This window comes from Anser anser (genome assembly GCF_964211835.1).
Source record: "Anser anser genome assembly, chromosome: 3".
NCBI lineage: Eukaryota > Metazoa > Chordata > Aves > Anseriformes > Anatidae > Anser > Anser anser.
In genome coordinates, this window is record NC_139722.1 from 60,273,684 (window position 1) to 60,291,488 (window position 17,805).

Here is a 17,805-nt window from a genome sequence, read left to right on the forward strand (position 1 = left end):
TAAATCACTCTGATTAGACTGGTTAAACAAACCATAAATTCTTGCTTTCATTTACAAGGCATGTTTCTTTAGCTCACACACTGCACAGGTTGTTTGCTCTGCTTGAAGCTTCACTGTATATTGGATGCAGCAGTACAGTACTCAGACCTTCTAAATTATGCCAGTTTATCTCCCGAATCTCGCTACTAACACTTTTTGAGTTGAAATATAATACAATACCCTGTTACTGAACAAACTGAAAACAGACCTACCTAACAACAATGTAACTTGAGAATTTGACTTGCTTCTACAGGGCACAATAATAAAAATAACTCATTGTTACCCATAATGTACTTCTTGGGAGGGGTGAGGATTACTTTTTAATTTTTATTAAGTTTCTCTTACCAACTGGGAGTGATACAAACAATTTACCTTTTGATGGAGTGACAGCACCATATGAGGAAAACTTGCAAACTGAAAGAGCACAAAGAAAATGAGCTGGCTGGAGAGATGCTGCCACAGAAGCTGACTGGTTCCACCATCGTCAAACTTCTCTTCAGTCTCAGACCGTTCCATGGCATACACCACAAGATCCACCAACTGGTCCTCCAGCACAGGGCAGCGCTGCTTGTGCTGTAAGGCAGAGATCAGATACAGTATTCCAAAAGTCTTGCCATTAACTTCAGGACTTGTACAGTTGCAGTTATAGTACAGTACTTTGACAGAAGGCTGGGAAGCATGAAATGAAGTCTGAACTTAAGTTAAGGATAAGCCACTGTATTAAAGCTGCACTATGTTACAGGTCATGATGATTTTTAGGTAACTCCCTACTCGGTTCCATAACACACATCACCAGTGCACCAAAAAAGACTTTTTTTTCGTCTGTATTTTAAAGAAATTCACGCCCAATGTTATTTTTCTGATCTTGCACTTACAGAAAAAAATATTCTTTTAACACGGTTTTTGTTCTTTTTCCTCTTCCTTGTAAAGTACATTTCAAAAGCAGAAAGCACCATAAAGGAAAAAATACCAATTATACTGACAAAATCAGAAGAAGCATCCCAATACACAGTACAGATGTTTCATGACCATTCCTTCTCTTCCTCACCCTGTTTGGGCTCACCTACAATTAGCAGCAGAATGAACCGGTCAGTACCCCTAAAATTAGAAGTCCTACTGATACAGCACCACCTGGTACAAGGCAAGATCAAGAAGACTTGAAAGTTAATCTGATGTAATCAGTGTGTTCTATATACCATGCATAGAACAGTAATTATGTATTACAGTGCTGAACACTTTACTTGTTGGATTTAGACGGCCACAATCTCCATAGCGAGGTACACAATCAGACAAATCACTTAAAATAACACATCTCCTGTAATGACCTTCAACAACAATCAAGTAAGGAACGCATTATACATTCAGATCTGTATGTTTGCACTGATGTACATAAGCCAGGCCCACTAGCAGTTTGGAACTCGGATCACAAGTATTAAATTTAAGCATAGTGCAACAACCTTGTATTGCTCTGTATTTGTACAGTTAGTGGTACAAACTGCTATTACTAAGAACAAAAAGCTGTGTGGAATTTAATTTCCTTCAGACAATGCTAGAACTATGGAACTAATCTAACCTCTGCTTGTTTCATTACAATCTCTCTTCAGGAATGGTCACATTTCTTTTTTTTTTTTTTATTTTTACATCTGGTGCCTGTAACATAATGCAGCCTTAAAGAAAACATTATTACTTTAAATGATACAAAAGAAAAGGAACTGAGCTGCTCAAACACTAATCATGAAAATGCAAGGTCCCTTTCTAAAGGCAAAAAGGCATATGTAAAAAAAAGTTTTAAAAGGTTACCCAAATATTCATAAAATAGTTTAGATGAGTTTAGATGCCTTAGATGAGTTCTTTGACTTACTAGCCAGGCAGCCTAAAAACACCTTTTAATTAATAGAGTAAGAAATAATAAAAGGAAAGAGAGATGCTCAAAGGGGATGCTTGTTCTAACTTTCATTGATGGCAATCTTTTGCAAGGAAAACAAAAAGAAAATATTCTCTTAAATTGAACATAAAATGCACGAATGAGAAAAGTTGGCAAAATATAGTGAACAGCATCCCCTGTTGCATGCTCTTTGCCGGCTCCAAACTGCAGAAAGCTACAATTCTAGCTGTGCTTTCTTGAAGCATGCTTAACACAAACCTCTAACTAGAATAGAAAGCACCGGTTACTGTTTCACCTTCTCTTCCAGTACACAATGCCAATGCCATTGCCACAGATCAACCACGCTACAGGTTTACAGAGAGCAATGTTAACATCATCAGTTGAGAATACTTTGGTTTCGTTCGGTTTGTTGTGCTTTTTGTTTCTGTTATCCCCTCCTCCCCCAGTCCCCCCTCCCTCACCAAGCAACTAATTATGAAGCAGAGCAGGGTGCAACAGACAAGACTACAGACTAGTTTATAATCCAGCATGCAAAACTACTACGTACAGGGCTTGAAATTTAATAGTTTGCTAAGCACTGGGTTAATGTCCAAAAGCCTAATCATGTTAGGCTATATTAATTTAGGATAAAGTTATTGAAAGAATACAACAGGAAAATATTACTGTTAAAAAGAAAGCCAGAATTTCCAGTAGGAATTTTCAGTATTCTCAATAATTCTAAGACTGGGTAAGGTTTAGGAGCCAGGAAACTAGTAAAATAAATTCATTCTTTTATTCTGAAATTCATCCTTTTATTGCTTTACAATATTCTGTGATAAACATAGCAGTATTTATTATTCTATCTTCTTTAATAAGTTTTCTGGCATTTTTTTTCTCTATTTTCAGCGAACGCATTTAAGCAGAAATTTTCTATCTGTGAGTTTTGGAGCGCTCAGAAATAAAATACTACACTTGCCTATGTCTTTGCAGGATTGGGGTCTTATTTTATTAGCTACTCATAACTGAAAGAGAACTTCTCTGTGCATTGAGACATGAACAAAATAGAGGTGAGGGCTGATTTTCCTCAAACAAACAGGAATTTGTGTTTCAAAATTAAAAACAAATAAAAACTGATTTGGGATTTTGGAAATATTTTTACATATGGAAAAATACAGCGGTAAAAACCACTATGCTTCGGTCTTTAAAAATAATAAATGAAATAACCAAATTACAAAAATGTGAATAAAGTAAACACTCTCCATTTCACTCCTGAAAATAACCTTTAAATATCTGACAAATACACAACGTCATTGAAAACGTTATTAAATGATAAAGAGATACAGGAAAAAAAAGTACTACCAGGACAATTTGACGCTAAAATTTCTCTCAAGACCAGCCCTCTAACGGACCAGTGGTACCTTTCTGTAGCAGATCAAAGCTTCAATTGTCTTTCATTTTTTTTTGTTAAAAGACTTCCCTATAAGAGAATTATTTTAAGAAGTCAGTAAGGCTACCTGCAGGTTATTATTGTTTCAAATATTTTAAAGAAACACCATTTAGCTTGAAAATATTTAATAAATAGTGGATTCAGGAGATCACACCTCAGAGCCAAAGAGTCCTGTTGAGCAACGGGTATCTCCAGAAGTCAAATTCAAAGTGCATAAGTTAAATGGCTAAAGTAGTTGACACAGAACAGAACTACAGCCCCCTCTCACTTCCATTTTCCACAACCGTATGCTGCCAAGATTCAAAACGAGCCCCTACAGTTTGTTGTTTATATTACACCTGATTCTATTTCTACCAAGCTCAGTGGGCATTTTGAAGTTTTCCTCATTAAAAATGGTGTAAGATTGAACAAGGAAATTGCACTCAAGAGGTCTCAACACACAATCAGAAATGTATCAAAAAAGGTAATCACACCCCTTAGTTTTAGTACTTTGCCATGCTAACACTGATACCAGAAAGTCCCCAACATCAATATATAATACTTCAAAAATAAAAGGAGAAGTCATTTTTTGCATTGTCATTCCTTTCACTTGATATTTTAATTCCACTTCCACGATACATGGACAGACATCAAATAAACAACTTCCCTAAGCAAACTATTCTGGTCTGTAGCTAGCAGAGATTACAACTACACACCCACCTGAACCCAGCACAGTACAGATAATCTCATAGTCAAAGCTGCAGATCACCACTGGCAACTTGCAAAATCACTACTACAGTATGTCCTAATTAAAAGTTTGTGTAACATTATAGAAACAAGACACCTGAAAAATTACCTCCTTTTTTCAAAGTTTCCCCGACTCAGACCAATCAAAGTTTAATCTAAACTTAAGTAAATTTCATTTTTTAGAAGATTGCAGTGCCATCCAGATTAATTATTCAAGGATTCAATTATTCAAAAAGGACTTTTTTTTTTTCCATGCAAATCTGTACGTACAGAGAAGGTAATAATATAAAGCAAAATGTTCAAAAGTAATTTCATGACTGTTTTAAGACATTACTGCAGTTTGATTTAAAGAATCAACTGTTTTAAGTATTCCCTTAAATATGGTCCCTAAACCGAGTCTTAATTTGGCAATGTAAGACACTCTAAGCATTTTCCAAATAAAACAAACAAAAAACTCCCCAAAAACCCAAACCCACGCAGACTGTTAAATACCTCAACAAAATTAGTCAAAAGGTAAGTAAGTATTGGGAGTACTACCCATATATATGAAGTGACATGATAAAATGCAAATTAAAACTCTCCTTCCTATAAACCAGTTCACACAGGTAGAAAAGAAAATACTACCACACATAGAAGTATACACTAGCAGGAAAAAAAAATCCAACCCCATAGTCCAACAGAAGGAGTATTCTGAAGTCTGTATTACTGCCTCTGGACTTACAGCCATACATAGACTTGGTAAAAGTATAAAAAGCTCATAAAAATCCCACAACAAAACTTAAATTCCTGAAAGGAACATATGAATCCATAAACATACCAGATTTTACCTTCTTGTTTCTCAAGGTTAGCAGGACAGCTGGATATGTATTTTCTACACAACTCAGAGACGGTTTGAGTGAACATTTTTCTAACACACATCTGCTTAGTTAAGACTGAACCAGAGAATTTCATTGTTCGTCTTCAAGAATATTCGAGAACTAGGGCAAATTTCCGATTTGCTGAACCATACCTAGTTTGTGATGCCAAAAGATTCAAATGAAGGCTCCAATCCTGCAACTGGATCTGTGTGAATAGTTGACAGGGCATACAAGCAGCTTCACATAAATAAAAAGGAATGCCTGATCATCACTTTGAGGTGTTTCCATATTCATTTTTGAAACAAACTTGGAACTATTTGCATTGCTAAGCATCTTTTATTACAGTGACAATCAACGTATAGAGGTTAGTCCAGTTCTACGTATAAAATACAAAATTATCAGCCATTTTACTGAAAACACCAACGCAATAACACAACTTGTGAAGCGCACGCTATTACTTTTTTTTTTTTATCAGCTGGCTACATTAACAAATTCAGCTCTAACATTAATTTGTACCTAAAAAGTGATTAAAATTGTAATGTTTTTCACAGTTTTAAACAGAGTATATCAATGTCTCAGTAGAACATATAGTATTCCTGTTCTATACGACTACACCACCCTACTCTAAATTTGCATTTTTGAATCACAGCAGCCTAAACATCCTTACGCTGGTGTAGTTGTAGCAGCACAGCTATAGTTCATGTTCTGTCAGCATTTCCTTTATAAGCTACATTCTTCAAGTTTGTTCCTTGGCCATAAAATTTCATGCCAGGTTGAAACTTTGTGTAGAAGTTCTTATGCTACTAAGCAAGTTTTAAGAAGTATACTTCAATATATTTCATTAATTCAACTGAATTTCCATCAACTATTTTTAGAGGATGGAAAATAAGACTAAAAAATCAGCATTTTTAACATTGATATTTTTTGACTGTAAGGCACAGACCACAAATAGAAGAATAAAATAGGCTCAATATTTATTTTTCTGTAGTCTTGTATGATTTACCAGCTACAATATACATACAAGAAGAGTTTGATTTATTATCTAAATGTAGACACAGAAAAAGACACAAAATACAAATACTACTCATCTGAACGCTAAACCTAGCAGCCCATTTCTGAGGTTTACCATTTCAGCTGCTTTAAGCGTCTCAAATACAGAAGACCGTTGAATACAACAGTATAGTACTGTTTCCCAAGAGGTAGGAATCTGTGCATTCCAAAATATTGTCTCAACCCAGAAAGAGCACTGGAGCATTGCTGTATTTCACTTACAATAGAAAATGTACACAAGGTTTCAGGATCATGTGAATTTTATAGTCAAGTTAAAAATCTGAAAAAAGTTTCTTAAATGGAAACACTGACACAACCTTCACTATAGTATTGCAAACAGCAACGCCATTTTATAAAGCTTGAAATGATTTTTTTTTTTTTTAAATAGGAGAGGAATTATTATTGTAACAAAGGATCAACTGTAAATATAGTACTATATTTCAAATTTTGAACAAAGTCTACTTGGTTGATTTGCTCAGGCTTGCCTTTTTTTTTTTTTTAAATCAAAAACAAACAAAAACAAACAAAACCCCACAGGTAGAGTCCAAATTTTAAGGAACTACTTATCACACTACTGTGTTTCACCTAGCTTGAAGAATATATTATAATTGCCTGTTGGGAAGTTTGTTACAGAGACTTCCTAATGCTTTTTTTTTTTTTAAATGTGTTTTGTTTTTATATATATATATATATTAACAAAGATTGTATTTACAGCTTTGTAATTTTACAATTGAGTGCAGTGGATGTTTTTCCACCTGCATAAGGAAAGAAGTCTTGAACTAAGAGTTTCTCTTTGTCTGAAAATTCCAGCAATAAAAGTACTTATGACTGGTAAAGGTAATGGTAGCAGTCCATTCCAATCAAAATCTTAGGACCAAAGGACCACTGACTGTCAGTTTTATGCTACATCTCTCATATCTGAAGAGATTTTATTGACAATTTGCCCTTGTCTAATGGTCCTGCCAATTTCAAGCCCTGACTGTACATGTATTCTCTAACTGGAATCAGTGGCTACAAAGCGGCCAGCGTATCGTTAGTCACAATACAACAGTAAGGTTGTGAACATACCTGAGCAATGTTCAAGGTCTAGAGCATTGGAGGATGGGCAGGACAAGACAGGACAGAACAAAAATAAAGGAAGAAAAAAAGAAAAGACAAAACAGTGACTATGAGGCCAGCCTCAAGGATCCCCAAGTCAGACTAAGCCCCCCCATTCTAACGTATAAAAGAAAAAACATAATAAAGCAAAGCCCAACGTTCCACTATTGTAGTACTGTAACATGCCAATACAACAAAATACAACATTTTGAGAATTAAAAACAGGAACAGTAACCGTCAAGCTGATTTTTTGAGCTAGCAGTCTCCTACTGTCTGTCAAGGGTGTACTTGAGGCTGGCCTTATAGGAAAAAAAAGCAATGCAAAAAAAAATCATATTTTAAATCTCTACTTTTTAATTTAACATTCGTAAAGCAATATCCAAATGATAGGAACAACAGTGTCCAATTAACCTAATATGATCTCATTAAAAAATAAAATAAAAATAAAATAGTAAAAATAATAAAAAAATCACTCTCTGGACCTAAACTGTTTTGCTTAGTTAGCTATAGCAAAGAAAAGAGAAAAAGAATAGTGCAGATTCTATGCAGATTTAAACCACGTGTTACAGCACAGTACAGTACCTGCTTATTCAGACCTAGCATATTGCAGACCATATCTCTTGAATACGGTTGCTCCAGCACGTATCGCAACAAAGCAGTCTGCGGCTCAAACAGATCCTTCAAAAAAAAAAAAAGGCAAACATATACAAACATATATTGCCTCAACATTAAGTTTAATACTATCATTTAACTGAGTTAGCAATGTAACAAGTGTTTTATCTATGCAGATCTACCTATGCAAATCTTTTTGCTCTCTGATACCCAAAAGAAAGAAGGAAATAATTGCAACTCTTTAGAATTCTTTAGAGATGTTATGGGGAGTAGATAGAAAGACATTCTTTAAAACCAGTAACAGGGTGTCATGCTTTCTGAAAACAGCCTTGGAAAACTGTGAGCAGGACTCCGGAAGACCATCAAGAACTGAAAGGAAGCTAGGTAAGACTGCTGAGGAAGCACATGACCAAGATTCATAAAAATCACAAGTGGCACGAAGAAAGCAGATATGGAACTGCTCACTGTATCTTCCAATATCTGAATCACTTTAAATAAAAAGTTATCTGAAGCGTGATTTAAAACAAATAGAAGCCAACAGCTCATGCAACAAAGCTGAAGGGTAGAACTCCTTGTCAAAAGGATACTGAGGATACTGACAGTTTACGTGGGCTCAAGAGAAGACTGAACAAGTATTTGGAAAAGAAATGGTTATTAAATATAGAAACCAAGATTGTCTCAGGAACCCCCTAAACTGAAAATAGCTGCGGACTATGAACAGTATTCGACATTAGATATGTATATATGTATCCTCTATATCCTTCCTTAGACACCTAGGCTATACTGGGGATGGGATACCTTGGATTTTTGTCCTGATCATTTACATTGCTAACTTCTTTCAGTAGACCACTGCTTCACACTCTAGAGTTCTAACTTCAAATAAGCTAACATATTTACATTTGAATTGCAAATGTATCTTTGCCATGGAATAACAAAGAGCACAGAAAAGAAGAAATCACCTTCCCATTCTCTTTCGTCTCCTCACTGCTAAACTATTTTTCAATCAATTCTCTGCTCCCGCTTGCTCCCAGAAGCACACACCAACAAAGAACATGAAACAACTTTTTCTTCAGCCTCCTGGGCAGCAGTTACACCACATGCTACTTTAAAGGTCCTCCACATACAGTCGGAGGTCATTGAAATACATAACACAGGGAAAACATCTACAACTCTAATGTTAGGCTAGCTGGAACAATAGGATATTCACAGCTGAATTTTTCCCCCCGCCCATAGAATATAAAACCTTTGTATTTCCAGAACATAAAGAGGTTTAATAAGCTTAATAAGGCATACCTTATCATATGGTAAGAGACCTTTCAAAGGAAAACGAAGGGTTGTAGGATCCAGCTTCCAGGAGTTACACATGGCACCTGAGTTATTTACCACAGGAAGAAGACTACAGCGACCTACATGCAATGAAACATTATGAATTCTAAAACAGTGAAATTGGCCTATTATTAATCATTCTGATGCAAAAAGTAGCCTCAGCCACTTTTATGCTCTCCTTAAATTTCCATTGTTTATAGCTTTTTACCACAGGATTGCTTCAAGCTGATTTATTTTTCCCAACAGAAAGTTCAACTTTTCAACTAACAAAATATCTAAGGAGTTAAATCCCCTTCTATTCAGATTGGGTACCCTGAACATGAAAATATTTGCAAGTATTAATCTAAAAGAAACACTACTTCCCATGGGGAAAAATCATAGCACTTCATACTGTATGCCAAACCACACACACAAAAAAATAGTGCTCCACAAATTGTCAGTTTTATTTCATCTTTAGAGGAGTAACCTCTGTGCCCAAAGACTTTTCAGTTTACCCAAAGACTGTTCTAATGCCATTGCTTGGCCTAGGGATTAACTTTTAGTACACTGGCCCTTGCAACAAAAGTGGTATTAACTAGTTTAAGTATGTAACCTATTCTTTCCCTTTTCCTTCTTTCATCCCCTAAGACAGACCGTGGGCAGGATTCCATTCAAGATGATGTTAGTCAAATACAAGTGTCTGTGCTCCTCCCGCAGTCGCAGGAAATCTAGTCAACTATGTCAGCGTAGGCCAGTGTGATTCAGCTGACTGCACACCAACAGTTTTTTGGAGGATAAATTTAGACTCATTAGGTAGTATAGATTAGAGACTTGGGACGTATTTCAATTGTTTAACCATAAGGATCTAGTCTGAGCCCCTAGTGCACCTATGTATAAGCATCTAAATTTAGGTGCCCTAACTGTGACCTAAATATAATTCTTAGTTCAAATTCCATGACTTCTACTGTCCAGAGCAACCATAACACGATCACACGAAACAAAAAGTATAAAATACTTGATTCTTCCCCTTAACCATTTTATACATGCAAAATAACTACCTGCTTTGTAAGCAAAATGCTTGGGGACATTATGATTTTACATTCTTAATCTCTTCATTCTTTAAGTTCAGTTGCAACAAAACTTGCTTAGAGCTAAGAAATAATGCAACTGTCATAAAGTTACTTAATTCTCAAAGCAAACAGAAGAAATCTTTATCTTTTTAAAGAAAACCACAACATTCATCACAATTAAAACAGCGAACTTTCACTCTTCTGATTTCTAGCAATAAATGAAGGTGAGAGTTTTTCCTTCATGAAAGAAGAGAGCCAGTACTCATTTGAACTAGGAAGTGCACAGAGAACTTTGCCACAATAGGGATGAAACTGAGCAGCTACAAAAGCTCCAATGGAAACTGAAAACAGGAAACATTCTATGACTGACATACCGGTGGATCTGTATTATCTCAAAATCCTTAAATGTAGAAAAGCTATGATTTTCTTAAGGTCTACTGTAGATAGAAACTACACAGCCACGTAACAAAAAGTACACTTCTGCTATCAGCTTGAATGATTTTAACCTCGCCAATATCAATTTTCCCCTTCAAAGCAAAAACTGAAGAGAAGCAAGTCTGAAAATAAACTAACAAAAGGAAAGATACTACATGAAACATAAGCTCTGATTCATTTCGCTTAGATGAATATATGCCCCAAAAGGTTATATGAAACAAAATATTTAGTGAATTCAAGTCATTCTCTTACCACAAATGGAATTTATTCTTGCTGTGGGTCTGAAGGTATCCACAAAATCCGATACTAAATTACCTAGTAACTGGATGAGAAAAGGAGAAAAAAAAAATAAGACTAAGTTGCATATATTGATACAGAATATTTAAGACTAAAAAAACAGTTCATGCATTTTAGTAAGATACACAGAAATCTGCTAAAAATAGTATCTCCCTACACATTTCATGAAATCAGAAAAATACTCCAGAAACTAGGAACCACAAAAGGAAAAATGCAACCTTGTAAAGAGGAAGAAAGCACTCTTCTCACTTTGCACTTGAATGAGAATAATAATAATAATAGATAATAACTGTATAATAATGGTTTCTTTTACATATACCCTATTATTTCAGTGTATGCTATTTAGGAGCAAAGATTTTAAGACAAAATAAACTTCAGAATTTGTTTGCCTCTGGATAACAATACCACAACAATAAAGCACCTACATTAGTATGCTCTGGATTAACTCTTGGCTCAGAAAAAGTCAGTAGTAGTTTTCCCATTAATTCAAAGGGGTCAGGATTTTATCTTTTCCCAGACATCTAGCTATTTTAACAGAAAACAAAACTAAAAATTGGATCAATATTACATTCTTTATAGAAACAATGACCATTTTTATTGCATGACAGTCCCAAATATTTCTGCAGAACTGAATTTAAACAAACAAATAAAACCATGCCAGTCAGCAATTTAAAGTGATTTTTTTCTTCCTTACTACAGAAAGAGCACAAGCTAGTTGGTAAGCATGACCTATGTTTCCAAATGTATTCAAACAAACCCAATTCAATGCATCAAGACTTTTGAACACCAAGCTAGAGGTCAAAACTATGCCATCAATTTCATGCAAGAACACAGGGATCTGCTGATGCAATCATAACAAGCCTATGCCTTTAATTGACATACCTAAACACAGAATTTGCCATTAAATAAAAGATTCTAAATCTTCGCTTTTAAATTTGTTAAGCAAAAAAAAAAAAAAAAAGACACCATTTTGTTTTGCGTAAAACAAAACTCTAGATTACACAATTTCATATCTTGTCATTACCCAGTGGGGAAGTTTTCCTTCAGGATACAGCTTTCTGATTTCTGTAACTGCAAAGTAGGCTGGTAACAAACATGCATTTCTTTCCAAAATGTAGGCTACCACCTATAAGTAGAAGAATGTATCAGCATTAAAAAAGTTTGGATAAGATAGACAAAGGTATAGCCTGTCTACTAGTCTGGGGAAACCCATAAAAATAAAAACCAATAAGATTAAAATACTTTTTCTTAAGTTGTACCCTGATAGTACATTAGATTAAAATCTGTTTTTAATTGTAGGTTAGGCTGTTTAAACCCAAGTAAAACTATGCCTTTACATCTGCCTATAAAAGGCTGAAAACAACTAGTATTTTCACTCACTAAGAAAAAAGAAAGTAGTTGATCTCAACATTTTATCTCATACAACTTACTTCAGTAAGTCAAACATGGGGTCTGATTTTTCCTCTAGGGATTTTAGTGCACAACAACATCCCCAAAAAGTTCTTCATATGAGGTACGAAACACGATAACAGAAAAGAACAGGTCTTTGCTGTTGATCTGTATCAACTCTAATAGCTAGAGTGGCTCTATTTGAAAGACTGATGAATGGCAAAAGAACGATGTGACATCATAATGACATCATATAAAATTCAGATAACTACCTCTCTTGCTGCTAAAAGCTGCTGCACAACAGCAGAGCTCACAGTGTTTGGAATTGTTAAGATTTTCTCTAGGATCACTTTCAACAGATCGCGCACACCCTAAAAGAAAGCACACAGAATTAATGTTCCGGGATATTTTTTATTTCTGGCAGATAAATTACACAGTGAATATGACCAGACAGCATCTTCAGTGAAATCAGATGGATTTTGCTAAGTGCCAGCAGACAGACTGCTAGGGAGAATGCGAACACTAATGACATTAAACCTCTTATTGGACTTCTCAATCTTGGCATACCCCAGATAAGAAAAATAACTGTTGAAATTTTGATGTGCATCCAGAGATATCCAGCGTATCTTGTCTTGTGCAGTCTTGTGCAGACTGCCCAACGTACAATGTTGTGCTTTATGGGTTTTGCTCTAGTAACATCTTGCCCACCAACATTTGTGAAGTGGTCTTCTTCTGAGAGATATGCATGGTTTTCTACTCCTTTTGTTGGAGTCAGACCATGCCAAGGACTCAAACTTGCTTTTCCCATGTAGCAACAGGGGGCAGAGCAAATGCAAGAACTTCACCCTTACTGCTTGATAGCATTACTTTGCTGTATGTACCACTTATGCAACTGCATTAGGGATATTTAGTAACCAATAAAGGGATGGAAGATGACTGTGTGCTAGAAAAGAGAGTAGGAGAAGTTGCATATCCGTACAGATTTATCTATTAACATAAAGCACAGTTACGAAAAAGCATTAAAACTGGCCTCACTCAGTTACGTCTTTCTTTCATTAACAAAGCAGACTTTGAAACACTGGAATTCACCAGCCCAAAAGCATAGAAACAAAGCCATAAAGCAATACATCTTCTCACAAAGAAAGGAATGGGGGGAAAATACCTTGTAGTCTACACCTCCGATAATTTTCCGGATCAATTTAAATGTTAAGGCCCACAGCTGCGTCCTTTCCCACTCAAGCGTATCGGAGTTTATCAGAGATTCACAAACCATCCTAGCAGAAGAAGACAACGCAAGAATGAATGACAGATTATAAGCATGTGCTCTTCAGCAATACTTTAATAATACCCTCACATAAAACCCTGCAATATTGCAGCTTCCAAGTATCCTATTTATTGACCCACTGTAGCTTAACTTACCTGGGTGGCAAAAGTCCAGTTTCAACTGCCATTGCTAAACAGTCATAAAGAAAAGAAATTCTTTTAGGACTGTGTTGGCTATGAATGAATCTTACAATCCACTGGACACATTGTTCATGGGATTCCTGAAAAAACAGCATAGGGGAGAAACAATGTATCTACGGGTAATGAAACAAACCATAAAATTCATATAAAGTCCTATTGTGAAGAACTGAAACTAACAGGAGATAAGAATGAGATTTAAAATGTTTTTAGTCCAGTTGTCCAACACTCAGTTTTCCCTACAAGTCATTTGATACAGTACTGTAAACACTTCCCACTGCAGTCTCATACCTGAAACTGATTTCTATAGTCAACCTCGTTGTTCACATATGGGTTCAGCACAGAAGAGAATAAAGTAGAATTGTTTTAAACAATTCTTCCTGTATCAGTTATAATAAAATTCACTGAAAATGAAGATGAGTAGATCTCCCATTACAGGAAGAATGCCTAGAGGTATCTAACTATTAAAAGGTCATTTTTGAACATAAACATTATTTTCATTTTTTTTCTACTTGTTCACTTCTACCAAAAATAACTTTTTTTTTTAACAGTTACTACTTCCAATTGGTTATCTTTATTAGAAATGCACAATTTTTGCTAAACAACTATATAGTCTTTCTAACGTAAAAGCTGATCTTTTTCTTGCATAGTCTTCCTATATTCTTTACCATGCCATACCTGAAATCAGATTCTGAATAACTGGAAACAGACCTTATAGCTTAAGTGTTGGTCTGCTAGACAAGGTTTTACTACATAGGGGGAAAAAAAAAAGTATATCGAAGCAACAAATTAAATGTTAACCTGGGAAAGACTGCTCCAGAACTGTCTAAAAGCACCCAGACAGCTGATCAGTTTGGTTCTCTCGTCTTCAGGAGTGTCCATAAACATACTAATGCAAATGAGAAAATTAGTTGTTAGCATTACACCAGCAAAAGAGCACAAGTAGAAAAATACATTTACACAGAAAGTCACAAACAACAAATCTAACATCGCACTCACCCAGGAAAAGCTTCTTCGATTACCTCCGTTTTCTGCAAGAGAAAAGCCCCAGGTGAGCTGTTGTGACAAGGTTTTCCAAGGGTGCCTACCCAGCAGGATGCAACACTAAGGAATAACAGCCGGACTCCTATGGGACTGTATCAGAGGTGGATGCATTTCTTCTGTTATGCTAGACTCTCTCTTAATTTATGTCCCAAACTTGTAGAAATGATTCAATTCTGTAACTGCAGCTCTTCTCCCACACTTGAAGAAACCAGTATTTCTGAATCCCACTAAGTTTTTTGTCCCACTCCTGTTTCATGACATTCGGTTACACAAATCAATTGTATATGCAGTTACTTCTCCAACCGAGTTTAAGTCCATTGCTTTTAAAATTCCATTAAGCAATCATATGGCTTTGCAGTAGAAGATAATCTATGAATATCCAGTTTATCTTTTCTAAAGCATTTTTTTTTCTTAAACGCCATTATGCTCAATTGCAAAGCCTAGACATGACTGTAACTCTCAGCCTTTTCAGGGCACTGAAGAAAACCTGATACTCATCTGTTCCTCACAGAAACATAACTAAGCTTCACTGCTGTCCGTAAGCTGACTAATAGCAGCAGTGAAAGTGACTACACGCTATTTTCTCAGTTACAGCTTCAAAAATGCAGTGAAAATTTGTTAAAACGTTTTGTTTTGTCCCATTACAACTTTAGGGAAAGAACACCGCTGAAAAAACAGGCAGCGACAGCACAGTCAAATCACAATCTGAATGACAACATGAAAAAAAAATACATAAATAAATAAAAGTTATCAAACAAAGAGGCCAGTCAGATACGGCCAAATACCACGCCACGAACGACCTCAGGCCGCCATTCCCGACAGGGCTCCGCCGCCCGCACCGCACCGCACCGCACCGCACGGCGCCCCGGGCCCGCGGGCCCGGCCGGACTCACCACCACCTCCTCGAAGATGCTCTGCAGCTGAGTCTCCATGGGCAGCGCCATGGCCCCGCCGCCCGCCCCCGCCGGGCCCTCGGCAGCCGCAGGCGGCGGCTCCGCGCCCCCGCCGGAAGGTCCCGGCTGCTTCCGCCGCCCCCCCCACCCCCGGGAAGCGGTGCGCGGCACGGGCGTTCCGCAGCTACTGCGTTCCGGGCGGGGAGGGAGGGGAAAGCAAGGGTTGCCTTTATTTTAAACCTAATCTAACTTTGTAACTAGAGTCCTGGGCCACATAACTTGGCCCAAATACCACACCTTATTTTGCGTTTTAAAAGTGGATCACAGGATAGTCTTGAACTCCCTAATAGGTCCCAACAGGGATTTATCTCATAAATGGTGCCTTTGGTGCTGTGGATTCACACAGCGAGGTCTGGTAGAGGGCAGCTGCCGGGGGTGGCCTCTGGGAGCAGAGCCCCGCAGCTGCCCCATGGCAGATCCCAGCCAGCTCCAGCCAGCTCCAAACATGACCTGCCACTGGCCAGAGCTGAGCCAGGGGGCAACGCTGGGTGTCTCACCTCTGTGAGAGCAGATTTAAGGAAGGGGAAAAAAAAAAAAAACAAAAAACAACTGCTGTGCAACAGCAGCTGGGAGAGCAAGGAGTGAGCACCAGCCCTGCAGCCCCCCAGGTCGGTGCAGCAGGAGGGCAGGAGGTGCTCCAGGCAGGCAGCAGCAGTTCCCCTGCGGCCTGTGGAGAGGCCCCTGGTGGAGCAGGCTGTCCCCCTGCAGCCCATGGGTCCCACACGGAGCAGATCTCCACGCTGCAGCCCGTGGAGGAGCCCCCGGTGGAGCAGGTGGATGTGGCCTGGAGGAGGCTGCGGCCCATGGAGAGCCCCCGCAGGAGCAGGCCCCGGGCCGGAGCTGCAGCCCGTGGAGAGGAGCCCACGCAGGAGCAGGGGGTCTGGGGGGAGCTGCCGCCCGTGGGGGACCCGTGCTGGAGCAGTTTGCTCCTGGGGGATGGATGGACCCCGTGGTACGGAGCCGTGTGGGAGCAGTTCTTGAAGAGCTGCTGCCTGTGGGCAGCCCCCGCAGGCTCAGTTCGGGCAGGACGGCATCCTGTGGGAGGGACCCCGCGTGGGGCAGGGGCAGGGAGGGACCGTGAGGGAGCGGCGGAGACGAATCGTCAGGGACTGACCGCAGCCCCCATTCCCTGTGCTACTTGGGGAGGAGGTTGAAGAGAGTGGATGGGGGGAAAGATCTTTGTAGCTTGCTTTAGTGTCTTACTGCTCTAGTCTGTTAGCAATAGGCAGCAAATTATATTCATCTCCCACACTGAGTCTGTTTTGCCAGTGATAGTAATTGGTCAGTGATTTCCCTGTCCTTATCTCAGCCCCATTTTTTTAATATCATATTTTCTGCCCATGTTATATTGAGGAAGGGGAGCAGAAGGACAATGTGGTGGAGTTTAGGTGTCCATCAGTGTGAAACCACCATATTCGTCTCATTTTAATAAAACTGAACTACATATGATCCTACCTATGGCAGAGAACCTGGTCCCTGAGGTAGAGCTGAGGCCCAAGTCAGGGCCATTACTTGAGCAAGTCAAGTCTATGTAAAGGTCGTCGTGCCTTCTGTAAGGGACCCAAGAGTCAAAGAGGAAGAACAGTACAAGTCTTAAGGGCTGGGATTACACATAGTTCCCTCTGCCAAGGAATGAGGCCGTGGCAGATTCTGTGTGTTAAGTAAAATGGAGCTGTAAGCCTGACCAAACAAGGAAGAAAAGAAATATTTGCATGAAGAAGAAATGACCCTGTAATTCCAGTGACAGAAAAGGAAATACACCTTACAAAATGACTTTAATTATATAAAAAAGCAAGCAAACATTTTGACAAGCAACATTATATGTGAGAAACAATCTGCAGCCAATAACAGGCTCAGGCGAGGATCTCAGTGAAGCAGCATTTTTATTCACCATTGCAATAGCAGGCATCTTGCAAGCAGGAGCCCACAGTAGAAGTGTATCATAACCTTATATCCCCTATTATCCAACACTCGACTCCTCCCGTTTCCTCACTGGCTGAGTACTACAGGCTCACAACCTACTCGATGCTTGTTACAATACCATATATGTACAATTTTATTTGACCAACCTATAATTTCTCATTTTCCCCCTTTTTTCTTCTCTCATTACTGGAAGGGACCGTGATCTTTTTTTGGTTGTTTGTTTTGTTTTTGCTGA

General features: G+C 38.2%; 2 protein-coding genes across 3 annotated transcripts in view; one reads left to right on the forward strand and one right to left on the reverse strand.

The window, feature by feature from the left end:
- The window catches only part of MED23 (mediator complex subunit 23), a 36,459-nt gene extending 20,682 nt beyond the window's left edge, over nt 1–15,777 (reverse strand). Inside the window, exons 1-12 of one of the 2 annotated variants that reach the window (XM_083830668.1) lie at nt 15,588–15,777; nt 14,650–14,681; nt 14,452–14,539; nt 13,609–13,733; nt 13,352–13,463; nt 12,462–12,560; nt 11,825–11,926; nt 10,756–10,825; nt 8,987–9,099; nt 7,664–7,759; nt 7,052–7,069; nt 412–612 (exon numbers count right to left, since the gene is read on the reverse strand). In XM_083830668.1, coding sequence (XP_083686794.1) covers nt 412–612; nt 7,052–7,069; nt 7,664–7,759; nt 8,987–9,099; nt 10,756–10,825; nt 11,825–11,926; nt 12,462–12,560; nt 13,352–13,463; nt 13,609–13,733; nt 14,452–14,539; nt 14,650–14,681; nt 15,588–15,638 — 1,107 coding nt within the window. In that variant the 5' untranslated portion in view covers nt 15,639–15,777. The remainder of the gene's footprint in view (nt 1–411; nt 613–7,051; nt 7,070–7,663; nt 7,760–8,986; nt 9,100–10,755; nt 10,826–11,824; nt 11,927–12,461; nt 12,561–13,351; nt 13,464–13,608; nt 13,734–14,451; nt 14,540–14,649; nt 14,682–15,587) is intronic. The other variant, XM_083830669.1, reaches the window with a different exon arrangement.
- Nucleotides 15,778–16,210: 433 nt separating this feature from the next.
- ENPP3 (ectonucleotide pyrophosphatase/phosphodiesterase 3) overlaps nt 16,211–17,805 on the forward strand; it is a 46,878-nt gene continuing 45,283 nt past the window's right edge. Inside the window, exon 1 of the mRNA XM_083830696.1 lies at nt 16,211–16,255. The gene's annotated coding sequence lies outside the window, so the exon portion shown is untranslated. The remainder of the gene's footprint in view (nt 16,256–17,805) is intronic.